At 45.6% G+C, this 19,039-nt stretch overlaps 1 protein-coding gene across 1 annotated transcript in view; it reads left to right on the top strand.

The window, feature by feature from the left end:
• Positions 1-10,905, top strand: part of LOC146200743 (uncharacterized) — a 40,223-nt gene extending 29,318 nt beyond the window's left edge. Inside the window, exons 7-9 of the mRNA XM_084592969.1 lie at positions 5,882-6,109; positions 8,268-8,629; positions 10,794-10,905. Coding sequence (XP_084449095.1) covers positions 5,882-6,109; positions 8,268-8,629; positions 10,794-10,905 — 702 coding nt within the window. The remainder of the gene's footprint in view (positions 1-5,881; positions 6,110-8,267; positions 8,630-10,793) is intronic.
• The last annotated feature ends 8,134 nt before the right edge of the window (positions 10,906-19,039 follow it).

Raw genomic sequence — 19,039 nt, 5'->3', positions numbered from 1 at the left:
TTTCTGGTATGTTCGTGCTAGCCTATGACTTACTCTTGACATAAAGCTTCCCATTTCCCTTCCCTTCAGAGTACAGAGAGTGGCTAGCAAGCATTCAAAAAGCAAGAAGTCAGGGAAGGGGGGGGGGGGGTTCCAGAGGTTACACCCTGCTGGCTGCCTAAACACTTGCTAGCATCTCCAGTTATCAATAAGTCAGATTCTCCCCCAGGCCTGTTTTCTGACCGCAAGGACTAGTTCCCAGACAATACTCCCACATTCATTCTGGAATAGTAGTAGGAGAGCTGCTAGATGAATTCAGTAGGTACAAAAAGTTTGGCACATGAAAGTGTTACCACCAGTACACAGTGTGCGTTGTTGTCTAGCCTTCTTTGTTTTGGAAACTGCATGTGACTGGCCAGTATATTAGCCCAAGTATTTTTACGTTTTCCTACGTCATGCACTAATGCTGAGCGAGTACTCTCAAAATTTCATGCTTTCAATACAAAGATGCACGACAGTCTGTCTAGGTATGCTTGTGTCTATTACAATAAGCTCCAATAGCAGTTACTCCAAAGTCAGCAAATTGTCTTCGTTATGTAAAGCTGCATGCTTTGAGAATTACTTTTCACCAATAATTGCCATGTTTTACAGTTTTGCACCATGAAACTAGTTTAAAACCACTGATTTCAAGAAAGCATATAAATTTTGAAAAATATCCAACAAATTTTCGAAAAACTTCAGAAAGTATATGGCATACACATAATCGCTATTGAAAAGCACTGAACCTAGCTTATCCTGTTATAAGGTGGTGTAGTGGCGCGTCGAAGAGAGAAGTATTCTGCATTTTGAATGAAAGCGTCACCCTCCTATCTTTATCCATGTTATATGATGGGCAGAAATGTACATTGTTCCTGTTGTAGGAAAACTTCTACCAGGCAACATGGACAGAAAGGTTGTGCGGTTGTGCCTCATAACTATGGGCAGGCCAGTCTGCAAAAAACGAATAGTGAAGGGGAAAATGTTTAGGAAAAGGACAGCAACTTTGTGATTAAGATCCCTGGACCGCCCGGTGCATTATCCGCGTAGCCAATGGCTGAATTTCACCATTGCACTTGCAAAACGATAAAGTGCTACCTTTGATGACATCTGGCCCTGTGCATGCTCCAGCAATCAGTACTGCAAGCAGATGGCTGTGTTAAGTCAGGTCATCAGCGACCTGTATGTTTATGCAGCCTAGGAGTGCAAAACTTTAAGGCAGACATTTTAAAATATTCACAGCACTAAAAAAAAAAAAACTAAGGGTCAAAACATCGGTGTTGTTTCAAGACAGACAGACCAAGGTTTCTGCAAATATTACAAGGTAGAAGAAACTGGCATCTTGCCTGTAAGGACATCTTCAACGTCAAGGCTCTCAGGTGGCGTATACAGCTGCCTAGATGTCCTCTTCGACCGCAGGAAATTGTGCAAGGCTACAGTTGCTAGCACAAGCTGCATGGCCTTGATAGGCTTATGCCTCATTGGCGCGCGATATATCTGCCAGCAGCTGGCAAGAATGCCGAAGGCGTTCTCGGAGGTGCGTCTGGCACGAGATAGCCTGTAATGAATAGGTTCGAGCATGAGGACAAATGTAAAACAAATGAGCCCTCATAGCTGCTTTATGCGTTCGTGACTGAGCAGTAAATGCTCTCGTAAAGTGCATAACATTCCAGGGCAATGCTGAAAGCATGGTTTAACTGCACTATAAGACAGTCTGAATGAAAGAAAATGAGCTATAATGCAAACTAAGTAAGTTGCAACACCACTGTGCCTAAACTGCATCCAAAAACTGGGAAATCAACTACCTGAGGGTAAATTCAGTTAATGTGCAACCTGCTCCCTGGCCCTCATCATCCTCAGCTCAAGACACAAACATAGCTCCCACCACCAAAAAGCTTGTTGCCATGAAACTAATAATTTTTTTGCACTAATTTCAGAAATAACTGCAAAGGCTGAAAAAAAAAAAACGAACAGTTGAAAACAGTGAAATAATTTTTTATTAATATTACGTAGACCATACCTGTAGTTAAATATCCTTTTGTCTTGCTGCAGCTCAGCAACAGGATAAGGCCGCATAAGGTACGGCTTCAGGCCAAATCCTTCATCCCCCACTATTACATAGGGTGCAGTGCTGTTTGAGTTGGGCAGGTGATCTGGAGGTGGAAGGCATGTTGGGTCTGACTCGATTCGCAACCGCAGCTTTCCTTCGGTCCAGACCCCACTGTCATTTAGGCGTCCGTTTTTGCCAACGTCAACAAATATGAAGTTGAGGTCAGCATCCACAAGTGCCATGAGAACTATACTAAATGTTCCCTTGTAGTTTCGATAGGCAGCTCCACTTCTGGCGGGTGGAGCGACAACAACATGCTTCCCGTCGAGCGCCCCCAAGCAGTGTGGAAATTGCCACATTTCTTCAAACCCTTTCGCAATTACTTGCCATTCTTCATGACTCTCAGGTGTCTGTAAAAAAAAAAAGTGCAATATTGTTAGATACTGTGCTCAACTATATTAGTACCGGTGCACAATTTCAGTGTAAAAATACTGTGCTGTAAGTCTCCATGATAACGTTTTCAGTGTACTAGTTCATAGATAATATATGCACACATTTTGTTACTGCTAATCAAGGAACCTTGGCAAAATATGTATGCTTATATGAGCTTTTCTAGTGACGCACATATTTTTGTGCGGCAGTTTTGACCAGACTTGTACACCTGTGGACCGGGTCCAACATTACCTAAACTACAGGCAACACATTAAACTATTGATATGCATCATTGATTACATGTGAACTGCAGAAAATGGCAGTGACAGATACACACCTTCAGCACCTTTGGCTTCAAAACTTTGTACACTGCTCTGCACACTTCAAACACTATTCCAGCAATAGTGTTGTGGGCTACATAAAAGGCGAACTGGAGCGACATTTCGCTGTTTCCTGAAAAAGAAAATGTGGGCATTAGTGTACTCTGGTCACCTGCATTTCCTCTAGCGATAAGATATGTGGACGCAGTCCCACCAATGAAGCTGTGCTGCTTTTACAGTGTGTCCGATGCCAAAAAATGTACCTGAGGCGCCATGCACGCTCACCTGTTGCAAGGTACCGGAGAGTGATCGCGAGCCTCTCTCCAGCCTGGATCGCTTCACGAAATGGTGTATCCTGCTTCGTGATAAGCGGCGAAACTGCACTCAGCAGGGACTCAAACGTAGCCGTGTCCATTCTTATCCAACGGCGGTAGTTTTCGCCATCTTCGAGGGCTAGCTCCCGCATAAGGTTCTCGTATGCGCCCTGTTGCTTCCTGCGCTGTAGCCACGACGACACCCAGGAAGTACGCGGCTTCTTTGCCGGTGGCTCGTCGAGTAGCTCTAGAACTACTAAAGCTGCGGTAGCAGCAGCCGCCGCCGATTCAATGGCTTCCATATTCGCGGAGAGCGGAGTCTGTGGCCGGTGCCGAGCAGCGCAATGACAAAGTGAGAAAGAAAATCTCGGAACTAACACTGTAGTGCGCCCCGCTCGTGAGAAGGAGAGGGCGTGAAGTCGGCGAGAGGTTTTCGAGGGCTGTCTGGCTAGTGTGACATGGGAGTTTGCAGACCGTCGGCCGACAGCCGTCTTGCGACCGACACGAGGAGGACGCCGACAGTCGGCCGACTGTTTCCGTCGGCGCAGTGTGACATAGACGCAGACATCAGGAAGACGCTCTGTTGGCAGACCAAATCGGCCTCGTGTCGCGCTAGTGTGACAGGCCCTTAACAGGTGTAGCCTTCTTTTTTACTGACCGGACCCGGTTCTGATCCAAGTTGCTGGGCGTGTCGAATCAATGAGCCGCGTAGCGACACTCACCAAGGCTCTCCAATTTCTCGTGGTCAGCACCGGAAAGTTTTTATGTGCCCGCTGAACACCAAGAAAGAACTGTCTTATCCAAGGAAGTCTAAAAAAATCTGTTGGAGTGGAGGTCGTCTATACCTACCAATGGGCGGAAGTGAAGCCGAGCGACCATGTTGCCATGGGCAAGAAACCGGAGCCGGATCTCGCCCGCCACGTTTGATGCCTTGCCCCACCACGGTTTTTTAATCGTTATGGTGATTGTTGGTGGTAGTTAATGAATAATAGGCGGTTATAATAGACATTGAACAGGTAATGAATACAAATAACAGTTATGACTCATCATGACTGGTAATGACGAAGAAACGACCAATATGTCAAACGACGACTTGTAACGAATGTGAATGATTGAAAACGAGTAAACATGCTTAGCGATGAGTGGTAATGAGCACAATGATCGACTGCAATGACCGGCTAAAGCAATCTGCCGTGAAGTACGTCAAACATAAAGAGCCCCCGTCGTTTGGCTGCAAGCCTTCCCGCCGGACCGCGCCAATAAAACACCACGGCGGACGGCGCGATTTTTTCTTCTGACAAGATGGCGGCACGCAGCTTCAGCTCTGGGGCGTCCCCTCCCCTCCAGCAGTTTTTTTCTTTTTTTTTTAAACCTGGTCTTACGACTCGATAGCGAGAGGAGAAGCACAGTTACAGTGCCGATTCTCTCGCCTCATGTTGGCTATAGACAAAAGACGCTGAATTTGACAGTTTATATTTCCTTTTTTTTATTCTGTTTTTTTTTTTTTGAAGAGGATTGTACTCCATTCAAATACTTTATTTTTGAAGTCTGCATTCACTTGTCCTGCAAAAAGAAGATAGAACAAACGAGTGTTTGTTTTTCAATCTCTTGATGCGGCTGCTTTGCCAAACTGTAGCTTGCGCCTGTATTCACAACCAACTTTGTAACACTTCGTTAGCCAAGCCACAATTTAAAGCTTTGGTTTATACCTAGTATTGGTTATGGTGTTCATTGGACGTGTCGATTTTGGCGTAAGCGCCAAGATGCCTGGTATTCCAAATTCGTGGCAGTTGACGCCTTCATATGATCCAAGAGAAACAGAAATTCTATCCGCTCATGGTGCGCTTGTAGCCCTAGCTCAGCAGGCTCGTACAGAACGTGCTGTTGGGTAAGTTGGCTCGACGGCAATAGAAGCCGAGGAAAGGACAAAACGGAGAGCGCACGCGTAAGGAGCTCTAAATACTGACAGTTTACCTCACCAGTGGTGCGAGACGTGAACCTTGCTTCTTTTTTTTTTATTGGCTGGAGATGTACAATCTGTGTTACATGAAATAAACTCTTAGCATTAGGGCGCCTTCTGCGTATGTTATCCGTTTTGTCCTTAGCGCAGGTTTCTTTTTCACCAATCTATTTTAGGGTAAGTAGAATATTCATTTAACTTAGGTCGGTATCAGCATATTTTTGCTCCATCAGATGAAGATTAGACTACGTTCTTCACGATTTACACTTTTATTGAAAAAGTATTGCCGGAAAGTATTTGTTGAAAGTATCAAGCTTGGTCCTTGGCTGAATCGCAGGATAGCGGTGATATCATTTTAGTTTATGTTCTGTAGAAAGTCATAGACCTGACTCAGTACTGAATAAGACGCATTACTAAAAGTAGATAGCTGAAATGAAAGTGAGGGTCTCGTTATGATACATGAAGGAAAGAAGCCAACAGTTCGCGTGGCCAAGGAAAACATAGGGGAGTTAAAAAAGCTAAAAATCCCACTCACTAAAACGATTGTATTTGTTGAGCAAAAAATACATTCCCGGCTTCGATCTGAGGTGATCTGCTTGTGCTCGAAGTGCTTCCCGCTGAGTAAGTTTGGAATAACGATGTTATAAGTTTCGTAGAGGTGGCTTCATTCAACCTAAAGCAAGACAGAAGCAACTCTGAAATTTTCTATTATGAAACATATAGCTTCAGAACGTATCTCCGGTTAGATTCGTCGTTCTGAGTGCATTCCCACGGTTACCTTCTTGCGCAGTCGACGTACATGACCTGGTGCCAAAACCAGCGCTACCACCGGGACAAGGTCCAGTCGTGCCTGCAGGAATGGGAGCGCGCACGGGTCCAGTGGCTGGCCAAGGCCAAGCAGACCCCGACCACACGGAACGGTCCGGCGGGAACCGCGACCGCTTGGAGTGGACCGCCCCAGCGGCGGAAAACACTGCAGCATGTCGCGCTCCCACCGCCTCAATCGCAACTGAAGAAAGTAAGCCCGAGCTTCTAAAGGTCACTGGACGCGAGATGACATCACTCGCTTCACAACCGATGATCTACCCTGCTGACCATATGCGTTAACCTGGCGGAGCGGTATAGATGGTTGCCGAGAGGAAGCGAGTAAGCCGGGGGCGCACGTCAGTTTCAATGACACGGACTTTTTCTTGTCACTGGTGCATTATTACGGCTATTAACTATTTGCACAAGAAGCCACGCGCTGCACGTTCCAGGTGTTACGTTGCCTGCAAAACCGAATTTTTTCCACGTTCCAGTCGCACCACCAGTTGTTTCACAGGATATTGCTGAACTTGCTTGGCGTGACTTCGGGTTGTGGATGTTGCGTCTCTCTTATACGCATTCTAGTAAATACCTCCATTGTTGAAAAAATGCGTTTAGGCCAAAACCATAACTGTAGACTCCACTGGGAGAGAAGACGGCGCACAGAGGTCCCAAAAAGCTTCTCTGTAAGCCTTTCCTGTGCCAAACTAGTAATCATCATCCAGCTATTTCACTCAACACCCAAACAATGCTCTCTATTGTACAGTTTAGGGTTGGTGGGGATCAAATGCACGTAGCTCGCTACTCAGGCTATACAATGACATCGAAATAATCCGGTCCTTATCCCATGTCGCTACTGGAAAGCACAAATTCTTAATGTTTTCTACTGTTTTTGTTTTGCCTTGCAAAATATGAATTCTCCAAAAGCGGGAAGGTAGCTGGACGCGATGCGAGCGAACATGACCGAGGGGTTAAAATATATGACAGAAGTGGAGGACTGAATGCCCATAGTACAGTCTAGATCTAAATGGACAAGAACCGACACTGTTTCAGTGCCTTTCGCACTGCGCTACTCACCCGCAGTCGGCACGCAGTTTGACTTCATTGCTGTGCAGAAGTCTATCGGTAATTGGAAGTATCTCGTCTACTGAGGACCCCACGTAAACGGAAACTCGTGTGCTGTATATTATATGACCCTTGAATTGATTCCGAATAGGCAAAGGTCATAGGAAGCACTCCGCTGTAAAGCTTTTTATTACAGCGGTGCTTTGCCACTTGAACCTGACACTTTTTAGCAAACTTCTTAACAAGGCAGCCGCAGTGTTTCGGCTCATGAAGAGGAATGAATTAAAATAACAATGCCTTTTAAATGTAAAACAAGATCACTATAAGAGCACTATAAGTTCACCGAGCCCAAAAATAATTTGAAATGCTCACCCCGCCGTGGCTATTTCCCCTAGAAATGGTTTTGGTGAGGAAACTGCCATTATTTTCTTTCTCACGAGCCCAATTGTAATCGGATATTTTAGTCGACGCAGCATTTGGAAATTTGTTGTTTTATATTACAGCACAAAATATCCTGTTTGCAATTTTAATCCATGCGTAACCGACTGTCACGAAAATTTGCAACCATTCTGGGCTCACCATTAGTATTTTTCTCCGTAGTGCATCTTATTCAAGCTATTGAAATGTGCCCTTTGACCATGGTTCTGTAAACTTCCCGAGTGCTTTGTAGCTGGTGCACAGAGTAAATTAAAACGTGCGTACCTTAGCACATTTGTAGTTCTTTCTTTCTCAAAAGTAAATTCCTTTCATTATTTGCACTCAGTAATGAAGCGTAGACTAATTAAAAGATGCTGACCCGAAAATATCGCATTATTAATTACCGCTTCCTTTTTTCAACGCACTGTGAAACGTAGCTTTCATTCTTGTTATTTTACTAACGACTAGTTATAATTCTCAGAAACGTATACGCAGGCGCTATGAATACATGTAGTACATGAAACAATGAAAAACTTTGGTGGAAGGTGTTATTTTGCTTAGAAGTTTGAAGAGCTGGCATCTCAAGGTAGCTAAATGCTATATACACCCGAGAAAACCACGGTAACGCATCAAGAAAGCACTAAACTGGAGTCATTTACTATAAGTGCCTCAGTGATGTATAAAGCTAGAGGATGTATGGTGTATGACGAGGTGTAGCTAGCAAGCTTGCTACTTCTGAATACGGTGGTCGGCAACAGAACGCGACTACGTCTCGATGTTTAGCCCTCGGCTCGTTAAGTGGGGCCCCAGCACAAAAGTAAAACAAAAAAACAAAAAAAAACGAAGTAGCCTCCGCTGAGTCCGATCTGGACTGTGCATCTGTCGCGCAGCCTGGACGCCTACCGCCCATAGAAACAGAGGCCAAAGAACAGCGCTCACCGCGTCCAAGGGCGCGGGTGCGCATCGCACCGGCTCCCGCGTCAATGCCGTCGGCTGCCTCCCCGCCTCCACCACTGCTCAAGTCGGGCCTGAAAGCAGCGTCGGCGCGCAGCAAGGCCGAGCAGCTGCAGGAGAGCGAGCGGCGGGCGCTGGAGCAGCGCAACCACGAGTGGCGCCTGCGCTCCCTGTCCACAGTGCGCGAGATCGAGGTGCTTCGCATGCGGCGAAAGCAGTCCATCGCAGCCACGGGAAACGAAGACACGCCTGAAGCACAAGAACTGGCCAAGGTGCAGAGGCGACTCAACCTCGAGAGGTAGGAAGCTGCTCTGGAGAGGGCACCACCTGCCATCGTGCTCACTTAATTTGAGCAGGCTGACAAAAAGGCAGTGGCCCGCAGCTGTTCAGTGAAACTATAAGACATTGATTGTGGCCGTGAAGTGAGGCTCAGAGTATTTGGAAACCCTCCTTAATTCTATAACGATGCAACAATAATATGGCGAAAATTAGTCCGAGCTAGGTTCCGTTATGAGGAGGGAGGGAACCCAAGCAGCCAATGAGCATGTCAATACTCTAGCAATACGGTGCTGCTCCTGAAAAATGCCGTAGTTTGCGCTGCGCGCGCGCGCGCGCGCGCGTGTGTGTGTGTGTGTGTGTGTGTGTGTGTGTGTGTGTGTGTGTGTGTGTGTGTGTGTGTGTGCGTGCGTGCGTGCGTGCGTGCGTGCGTGTGTGTGTGTGTGTGTGTGTGTGTGTGTGTGTGTGTGTGTGTGTGTGTGTGTGTGTGTGTGTGTGTGTGTGTGTGTGTGTGTGTGTGTGTGTGTGTGTAGCCTCCCTACAACTGCACGAAGCGTATTGTTAAGATAGGGGCACCCTCGTTAGTGGGGGGGGGGAGGCATCAAAATTAATGTATTCCTGACCACGCCCTTATGGGTGCTCAATGCGTACACTTCTGGGTATAGGTATGGCTCCTCATCGTTGGAAACGGGCCTTTTAATTGCGGGGGTCTAGCTTTGGAGGGTGCAGGTATGTGGACACTCGTATGTGTGCCTGAGGCCCATGCCACAGCGGCGCGATGAAATAACTAATTAGAAAGCGATCAATACAAGAGTGAAATGCACAGCCTTTGTCAAAAATGTAGAGCGCGGGGGGTATACGTCTGAGCCATGTAGTGGAGCTGATTTAGCATTAGTGGAGGTCCTTCCCATAGGAAAGGGTAGACGAAAAATCTTACTCTCAAAATATTTGAAGCATTGTAAATGCATTACAAGCCGCACGATGTGGCTCAAAAGCAGACTCCCTGGGCTCTACACTTTGCACAAAGACTGTACTTACGAAGGAAATCATGTTTGCTGCAGCATATCGTATGATCACCTGCGCATTTTTTTATGAAAACGCGTGGCCTTCGGGGGTCCTTTGGTTTTTAAGTAGGAAAAAAAAAATGAAGCTATGCGATAAAATTTTTTCGGCAGCGTGATGCAACACTTTCAACTGGGTCACAGCGAGTCTCGTGAATAGTTGCGCCGTAATCGCGCAGGGGCGAACAGCCAACAGATGTATTGGTGGACAGCTGTGGGGAAGCGAGGGGGTTCAAGCTCTTGATTTCGTCGTAGGCCCGTTGCTGTGACTCATAGCGTGGAGAGACTCACATTTCTTTAACATTCCTAATTTTTGAACATCTGAGAAGAAAATGACGAAGACATAAATTTTGCCCTTTCAAGATCGGCAGATTATTTCAAGCCAGTTCTGTTCTTCATGATTTGACGCTTTGCGCAATCCGAGAAATGAGGCTCGTTATAACATCGTTGTGTTTGTAACATACCTTTGATGGCAGAGCTAAGTGGTAAATATTGGAGTTAACTTTACAAAGACACTTAAGTCGGGTACTAGACAACATGTAGCAGATCATTATAGATTAATTGCGATCACATAGAGCTGTGCCGCACTGATATTGCAAGCACACGTAGTACATTTCGTGCCTTAAGGTATGGCTTAGCGCCGACGATCGTGAATGAAAACATCAGGGCACAAATGGGGTAGTTTTTATTCACCCTGTTACATAGCTCTAGAGTTCCAATGACATTGATTTTCTACAAGGTGTTTAACTCGGAGTCATCACTGAAGTTTAGACAGCTTCAATGACAAAGTTGGATAACCATTCGTTGTCTTGCGGCTGCTCTTTGGCAGACACTGATCGGTAAATATAAAATTAAGCAAATGCTCTTAGTAAGCTGGCTCATATTCTCATCGACAAAGTATCTCTTATAACAGCCGTTTACTGGGACGGAGCTCTGAGAACGGTAGCACTTGACCGAGAAGAGGACTCTATAGGCCACGGGTCAAGTCGTGCCGCTTTGCTGCATGATAATGCCAGCGAATATCAGCAGTTCGGCAATATTTTGACGGATCTGATTGAATTATACTTTGGTAGTGTCTGCAAACCGTAATTTAAGATGTTAGTCCTTTGTTGCTTCATTTTCCAGGGTGAAATTTCGCCAGGAGCTCGCCATGAAGAAGCAACGAGATCGCTTGAGGGCTGAGCTGAAAAAGCAAGACCAGGCAAGGCACGAAAAGCTCAACGCGCAGGCAAGTTGATCAAGGACGCTATATTTTAGTTTAGAATGCTACATATCTCTTTTAATATTGCTTTCTGCCCGGTGCTTCCTGAAATGTGCGCTGTAGTCCTAGACAGTAGATTGCGTTTTCTAGCTAGTTAGGCTCATTTCGCGCTAGAATCTAGCGCTGCGGTTTTTGCTGTAAACGACCCAGCATTATTATGGCAAAATTTTCTTTCTGTTGTTATTATACCTCAGCTTTCAAATAAAGCCGAAAAAAATTTTAGCAGTACTTGCACGGGCTTTGTGGGTGCATGACTCGGATCTTAGGCCCACAGCAATGTTTTCGATCTTTTTGTCTCCATTTCGGACAGTTAGAAAGTTGCGCAAAATGTGGTGCGTCATAATTCTTCTATTTGGTTAGACAAAAATAAAAATTGCTATTAGGCACCATTTGTAATTTATTCCAAACAGCTAAAGTTTAGGAACAGACGCTGTGGCTAAACCGGTCGACAAGAGCGGTCCTAACTAGTTGCTCACTCTCTCAAAACAGTTGTCTAATGGTGGGCTAGCGACATATGCACAACGCGCTTTTATTTATTCAATAATATTGTACAGTCCAGTGTGACACGACAATGTAATATATATCACTGCGTCTTCCATGACGCACTTTTTTTATCTAAGCCGTATTTATAAAGTGTCCCTAAATTTAGACAACGTAATAAAAAAATAACAGAATTACCGAAATGAATACATTCTCTACAAACTCGATCCACAATCAGTTTCACATACGATAAAGCAATTTAGTATCTCCCAATTCAATTGTGAAAATAAAGACGGAGGTATCGTCATGGGTAATACAAGTTCTGATCTGAAAGAACCTAACATAACCGCGATCACTTTTGCTGGGCTTTTATGGGCATTTCAATACTGCAGCTTACACATGCTGGCTTCACGCTTGCCATAGTGTCCGGCGCATTTTGTATGCTGGGCCATAAACGTGAAGAAAATAATGTATTACTGATGAACTTTCTTGTTTATAGATCCGGTATTTTGCTGTCAGTACTCTTCTGCGCGAATCTAAATAATGCTAGCATCGCCATACTATAGATCGCGAACAGATTCTTTTCCTGCAACTGTTACTGGCACGCAAATTCTGGAATGTGAAAGTTTTACGGCGTGATGCAAAGAGTACAATGATCGACATTTGAAATACCGCCCTTGTTGTCTCTTGCAGTCGAAAGGTGCGACAATTCCCGGAACCAGATATGAATTAGATTAGCTTGAGAAGTGTTTCTCCATTTGCATTTTTTCCCGGAGCACACCCCAGAGTCACGGCATAGCTTTGTGAAATGCGTCATTGGCTTTCCTAAACCCTACATTATTTTCTGCTGCACGTGTTTTTCAGGTACAAGTGTCACAGTTTTGCATTTCTGATAATGAAAAGGGTAAATAAATATCGGCCTAATAAAAGATGACGGCCTATGGCGATGCTTTTAGGTCCCACAGTAGTGTCTTAGGTGCGCAGCCAACGAAGTTTTAGCGCATCGTTCACTTCTTACGTGGGGAGTTCATTCGGCGCGATTGCTATTGGCGGTGACTTGAAATGTGACGTAAGTAACGGGAATGTGTGGCGCTTGTTGTTCCGGGCCGCAGATGAGGGCAAGATCAGAGCGTTCCCGCATACTTAAGGAGCTGAACGCGGTTCGGCACGAATTGACGGTAGTCTCGCTGGCGCCTCGGTCAAGAGTGAGTTTTCGCACGGCCCGAGAGCATCTGTTGACCCCGCCTGTGTGGTGCTGAGCACGGTCGTTTCGCTTGCTGTCGTCGGTGGCTTGACTCCTGTAGCTTGCGTGGCTGCCCTCTGTGTGTCTTCCATGTTATGCGTACACCCGAGAGTTAATACGTTGAGAAAACCTGTCATCGTGCGCTGGAAGTAGGATGCGCAAGGCACTTAGGTCTTAAGGGAAAGAAGACGGTACGGGTCATTGGCGCCAAAGATAATGAAGGATAACAAAGCTTTCCAACTTTTCCATTGTCATTTGGCTCCTATCTCTGCCTATCTATGCCTACTTCTGTAACCCGCGCCTTAAAGTCTGTCTGTTTTAGGCGTCATCTTTCAGTTTAGCGTGATCACGCATGATGACGGGTCCAATATGTTGACATCGCTATCACTGCTACTTTTTGTGTGTGCGCGCGCCGCAAATCTACATTAAAGACGGAGTTGATAAAACAACAGAAAATGCGACCTCTCAGTGCAAGGCGGCTCCCTCTTTGTTCAAGAATGAAGTTAAAGTTAAATTGGTTCACTGGAAGGGAAAGGCGCAGTAACTGTCACACTTGCTCTGTGGACACCCGAACCGCGCCGTAAGGGAAGGGAGGAAGGTGGGAATGAAAGTGGAAAGAGAGAAAGAGGAGCCGTAGTGGAGGGCTACGGAGTAATTTCGACCACCTGGGGATCTTTAACGTGCGCTGACATCGCACAGCACACGGACGCCACTTCGTTTCGCCTCCATCGAAACGCAGCCGCCGCGGTCGGGTTCGAACCCGGGAACTCCGGCACAGTAGTCGGGCGTCTTACCACTGCACCACCCCGGCGGGGCTAAGAATGAAGCCAAAAATTCGTTTTTATTGCATGAAAACCAGCTCTTCAATCAGCCTGCTTACGTGTCGTGCGACACGAGAAATGTAGTTTCATTGGAAAGTTGAAGTGCTTACATTCGCGACGATGTACGCAGTACGATGCCCGCATTTAGTGCAGGTGAACAGGTGAAAAAATTCGACAGAAGGTCACGAATGTTCGTTATACAAATGAGAACGCAGCCAACTCCAGAATCCGGAACGACAGCGGTTTTGAATATAAAAAGGTTGGCCTCCCGACACCAACAGTAAATTTGTAGCATGCGTGCGGCACAGGCTATAAAAGTTCGCATCACAAACAAAAATTATATGAGTCGTTAATTATTGAACATGACGCGTTTGCAACTAACGTCGCTCTAAACTGCACGGTTCATGTCAGCCTTAGCTACTTCCAGCGAACAATGGCAGTCTTAGACATCATAATCGGACGAAATACTAATGATATGTATAGCTTTTACGCGCTCTCAAAACATTTGGGTCTATAAAGAGGCCATGTGCAGCAATGACGGGCTAAAAAGGTATTTCTGAACTATGCGAATTTGAGTGTTCAATATATCAAGATCTTCCTTCGCCCCTGTGTGTTGCATGTCCCATTGTACAGCAATTGTCTGGTGATGTGGTGTTGCGGCTAGTGGCTTTTCCTTTCTGGAGCATGGTGTGTTGTGCTTTTCTGTCGTGGCTGTGTGCATCATGAGTTTCTGGCAGCGGTTCCGGGCAGTGCCGTCGTCTGCAAGTCAAGAATTGTTGGAAGCAACGGAAAAGAATATATTTATTTTAGATGTTGGTGAGGACCACACAATATTAATTAATGTAGATAATAAGACTCGTAAGGCACAGACCTGCAGTAGCCGGTGTCTGCACCTACTTTGTTTTATTGTAAAGAAAAGGCAAGGTTGTCGGAAAATTCCTTAACTTGGTGTTTGTAAATAAAGTCGCTTAGTTACAATCTAGTTTTGAATATGTTTTATGAGAGTTCTGAAATACACAAGTATTTAGTTTTGCCTTGTTTAAATATAGAAATTACTGCTCAATAACAATGTAAAACGAGAGGAAGAAGATGGCTACACGGTATCGAAGAGCACTGAATAAAGGTAGAGGGGGGGGGGGGGGAGCAGCAGTTCGCAGATCGAGCTAACGTTTCGACAAGAGAACTCGGATAAAAGGACAAATGGCCCAGACGAAGACAAGTCCACTTGTAGAGCCGTTGGCTCGACCTGCGAACTGCGGCTCCCCCCCCCCCTACCCCCCCTTGTTCAGAGCTCTTTCATGCTCAATACCGAGCAGATGTTTAGATAGGTCCCACCGCTGCTCATAAAGATATAAAACTTCTCATAACTACCGAATAAATTAAATTTCTTGTATAAAAAGTATGTAATTACTTAGCATGAAACCATGACAAAGATGTAATGAGCCTGATGTTTCTTGCACGCGTCTGAAGTGATGAAACGTTTCTTCCTTTTTTAATGTCCCATTCGAAAATGAAAGTTTTTTATGATACACACATTGTCTGCTAGCCAAGTGCTCCAGATAAGTGTACACTAATAACGCGGTCAAGTTGACGGAAAGCATTACTATCATCGTAGTGATATCAACGTTTACCTCCACTCCAGATAAGCGTACACTAATAACACGATTCGAGTTGATGGGAAGCATTACTGTCATCGTAGTAATGTCAAAATTTACCTTTGTGGCCGGCAATAGCTAATACCTTAGATCACGGCATTCCTCTTGCCAAACATTGCTTACCGTGCGCAAATTAAATGGCTAACAGGCTTCGGAAGGGGCTGATGGGGGCATGACCTAACCATGTAAAGGCAACGCATTAAAACTATGCATAAAACAGCCGCAACGTGAATAGTTCTTCGTAGTGCATGACATTACCTCACGCTACTGAAACCACCGCCGCTGTTCGATGTGGAAACGGATAGGCTATTCGGCACGAATAAGAGGCATTATTAGAAGCGATTGGCAGTAGCGAAAATCTATTAATTATGCGAATTCCGTGAGTCGATCTCTCTTCAGTGTGCTCTACTCTAAATGGTAGCCGTGCCGACAGAACGGCACAAATGTCACTGCTTCGGTCTCTGTTCCCCCTCCCTCCTCTGGTCCTTTGTGACCAGAGCGATCCTTCCAGAAAACCAAGAGGCTGCAGTGAGCCCCACCCTGACAGTGACCCTGAAGGAAGACTGCTCCAGCAGCACGAGCAAAGGTTCGCGCCGCTGCCAAAGAGGAAGTTAACCCCGGCTCGAAGTATTCGGGTCGAGCTACAAGGATGTGTGCCACCAGAAGCTGGATTCAAGCACCACCACACAAGGACAACGCTGGCAGCAAGTTTGAGCCCTGTGGAGAACACCAGAACGTTATTGGCCCACGGGGTTCCCGTCGCGGGGACGGTGTAGTTTCTTGTGTAGTTTCTTGTACTGCGCGCACCGAAAGCCTCCACAGCCAAACGAGAAAACAATAGCACAGGTGGCCTGTCAATATCATGCATGAGAATACTCGCGAAAGGTGAATATATGCAACAAATTGCATAAAGTACGATTCCTTTATCTCCGACGGAACCACAATTGCTCTCCAAGTTGATATGAGCACGTGTGCAAAGAAGTATACTTATGCGCCGCTGGGGGAATGTAAACCTCCGCGGGGGTAGTAACTTGGCTGTGCATAATTTCCAAGTGTATTATTTTAAAGGTGCCAACATAAGGGTTCAAATGGGTGGGAACATTTTCGCTGCAGGTGTTACAGCCGAATTAAACCGACGAATATTTCATTCTGCCCTTGTGGCTCTTGTCAACTGCTTGGCGGCACTTTGTATGATTAGAGCTGAAGCTCTAAGAGTGCACGTTGTTGGGCGAGTCGGTCATACATGTTTAAGGAATGATAATACGCAAAATAAAAACACGGACAAGAAGAGCGCATGGACGGGCGCAAACAAGCGCCTGTTCTTGTGCTCAGCGGAATCCAAAGAAGATCTTCGGGTGTTTCACAATACGCCCTGCTGTGCGCACCGTCGGATCCGTTATTGTTACTTGCCCATAAATAAAGTAATTTGTTCTGTGGCCGGTTACAGCTGTAAACTAGTTTATTGAATAAAATTGTTCCCCAAAAGTCGAGTGCGCCGAACGTCTTTTATCTAGAGCACCAGGACGCGACGTTCCTATACCCAAACATTGAGCGCCTACAGATCATTCGACTGCAAGGTGGTCATAAGCATTAGTATACCAAATCTTTCATTTCTTGTCTGCATTCATGAAATGAGGAGGCTTAAAGGGAAAGAGCGTGCACTTCCTCTTAACCGTTCATTTTTTTTTCACAGCAGCGAGAGTCATGCTGCTCAAAGCGCTCGAATTCACATTTTGTTAGAAATATCTAGAAAACAGTTGCAGATAATTTGTGATCACTCCACATGCCTTATCTTTTACAGCCCTATGCTAAAAACCGTCCTTATAATGAGGTCGATGGCGATTTCATGTCGCAGATATCTCCCCAGCGAGAGAGTAATGAGACGTTCTATTACAAAGTAGCTTTCACTGAAGTCTGTTACGGAATAGGGAAGTACGCTTCGTCGACGAAAGTTTCAGTGCATTGTGGTTATCGCTTCATACATGAAATTGATTATCATGATGATGACGCTGTGGTGGCCAGTCCCTTCACAGTGGGTGGATGCAAACCATGTTCCCTGACCAGTGAGATGTTACATAGAAAGTAGGACAAAATAAAGGGAAAAGAAAAACGGGGAAGGAAATAATTAGCCAGCACGTACACGGTCATTGTTTTGATGCCTAGCGCCAAGCTCGGCGTACAGGGGTGACTACTCAGAACGTAGCTGCTTCAGCCACAGCGTTGGTCTCTTGCTGGATGCGGCAGTACAATTGCACACCGTGGTTTTCGCGGTCCTAACCTCCCCTAGTTGCGGAAGTCATGCATCTGTAGGAACATTGCGCCATCCACCGGAACGGTCTGGAGGTCCGGGCAACGGAGTATGACATGATCTTGCATCTCGCGCTTCACTCTGCATAGTTTAGAAAAGTCTTCTGGCGGGCTAGTTGGTGAAATTCGTTCATCTTCAAGATTGCGTGAAAAAAACACGGACCAAGCGGAGACGCCACACATAAAAAGCGCAGACTTCCACCTTTCAATCGAAAGGTTTACGGGCAGTCTTTTTATATCATCCGCAGTCACCATGTAAAAAAAGGTAACCAACGCCAACCAAACATAACAATTCGAGAGCAACCGAAAAAAACGTAGATTCTGCATGTAGTGTACCATCCACAAGTGATATCAATAAGACCTGAGCAGCACGCCACAAGTAATATCAATAGCATCTGAACAGCCCACAGCATAGAACCAATAAAAAAAAACATATCCTCAAGGCGAAGTCCCCGTGGCCCCGACCGCAAACACCAAGTACGCCGAGAATCTTAGAAAAGTGGGAGTTGAGAGAAAGGCAAGATAACCATTTTCAGCAGCTGAAAAAAGTCCCAGGTAAAGAAGACACATGACAATCTCCTAGGAACACGGAAACAGGCAAAGAGATCTATCCTACAACAAGGCGAAAGTATTGAACCAAACCATGAACCGGAGAACAAGGGTACACCAGTGGCAGAAGCTGACAAATGGAGAATTTAGTTGTAGATGATTTGCTCTGATAATCACACCGTGTAATGCGCTGTCGTGCGCAAAAAGGCCAATGCGTGAGGTGACGTTTTCTGGTAAATCATTAATGTATAGTAGGAATAATAAAGGACCAAGTACCGACCCTAGAAGTAGACTAGATGACACGTGAACAGAAAAGTTAAATTATAACGTACGAACTCTGAGCGGTGCGAAAGAAGACTGGCAGTCCAACTTAAGCTTTATTAAGAAATTAGAATGCAGTAACGTATCAAAAGCCATTGAAAAATGTGTAGGGTAGAACTTTTTATTTAGACCAGCGGGTGATGGAGCTCCTGCCCTCCGTCGAATATTCATGAACCTGGGTGCCGATATCGAAAATTCCGTGTGAAAATTCATCTAATTGTGTCAAGGGGCTGAACCGTTTCCTAAACCTGCGCTGAAAGTTCGAAAGCATCTTATTAGATTCCAGAAATTCCATTATATTTTTGTGAATTATGTGCTCCCGCAGTTTACATAAATGATGGCAATGAAATAGGTCGGTAATTAGATAACAGCTCTTTCATAACTGGTTTAAACAATGGATGTACTTTGACCAGCTTCCATCAGGATGGAACAATACCAGTGTTCAGCGACATGTGAAAGACCACGGTTAGATATTGTTTTACCCGGACACGCCACCCGGATTTCAGCTGAGGCGAACGTCAAGCTTCTCCGGCTAACGGCCCCTTTGCAAGTTCCGGTGCTGCTTCGAAAGGCAGCGGCGTACTGCAAAGTAACGTCGGCGAGCTTCATGTCTAGACACGCCCGTCAAATCGCAGACATGATGCCAGGCCCCCTCTTGCCGCGGCAGATTTGAAGCGGGCGATTACCGCGCTCGCTTATGGGACCTCATTAATTGTGATATCAGTACTCTGGGG

The sequence above is a fragment of the Amblyomma maculatum genome, chromosome 2 (assembly GCF_055883805.1).
Source record: "Amblyomma maculatum isolate TAMU_Amacu chromosome 2, ASM5588380v1, whole genome shotgun sequence".
Lineage (NCBI taxonomy): Eukaryota > Metazoa > Arthropoda > Arachnida > Ixodida > Ixodidae > Amblyomma > Amblyomma maculatum.
The sequence above is the reverse complement of the archived record's forward strand: the minus strand, read 5'-3'. Positions and strand labels throughout refer to the sequence as shown.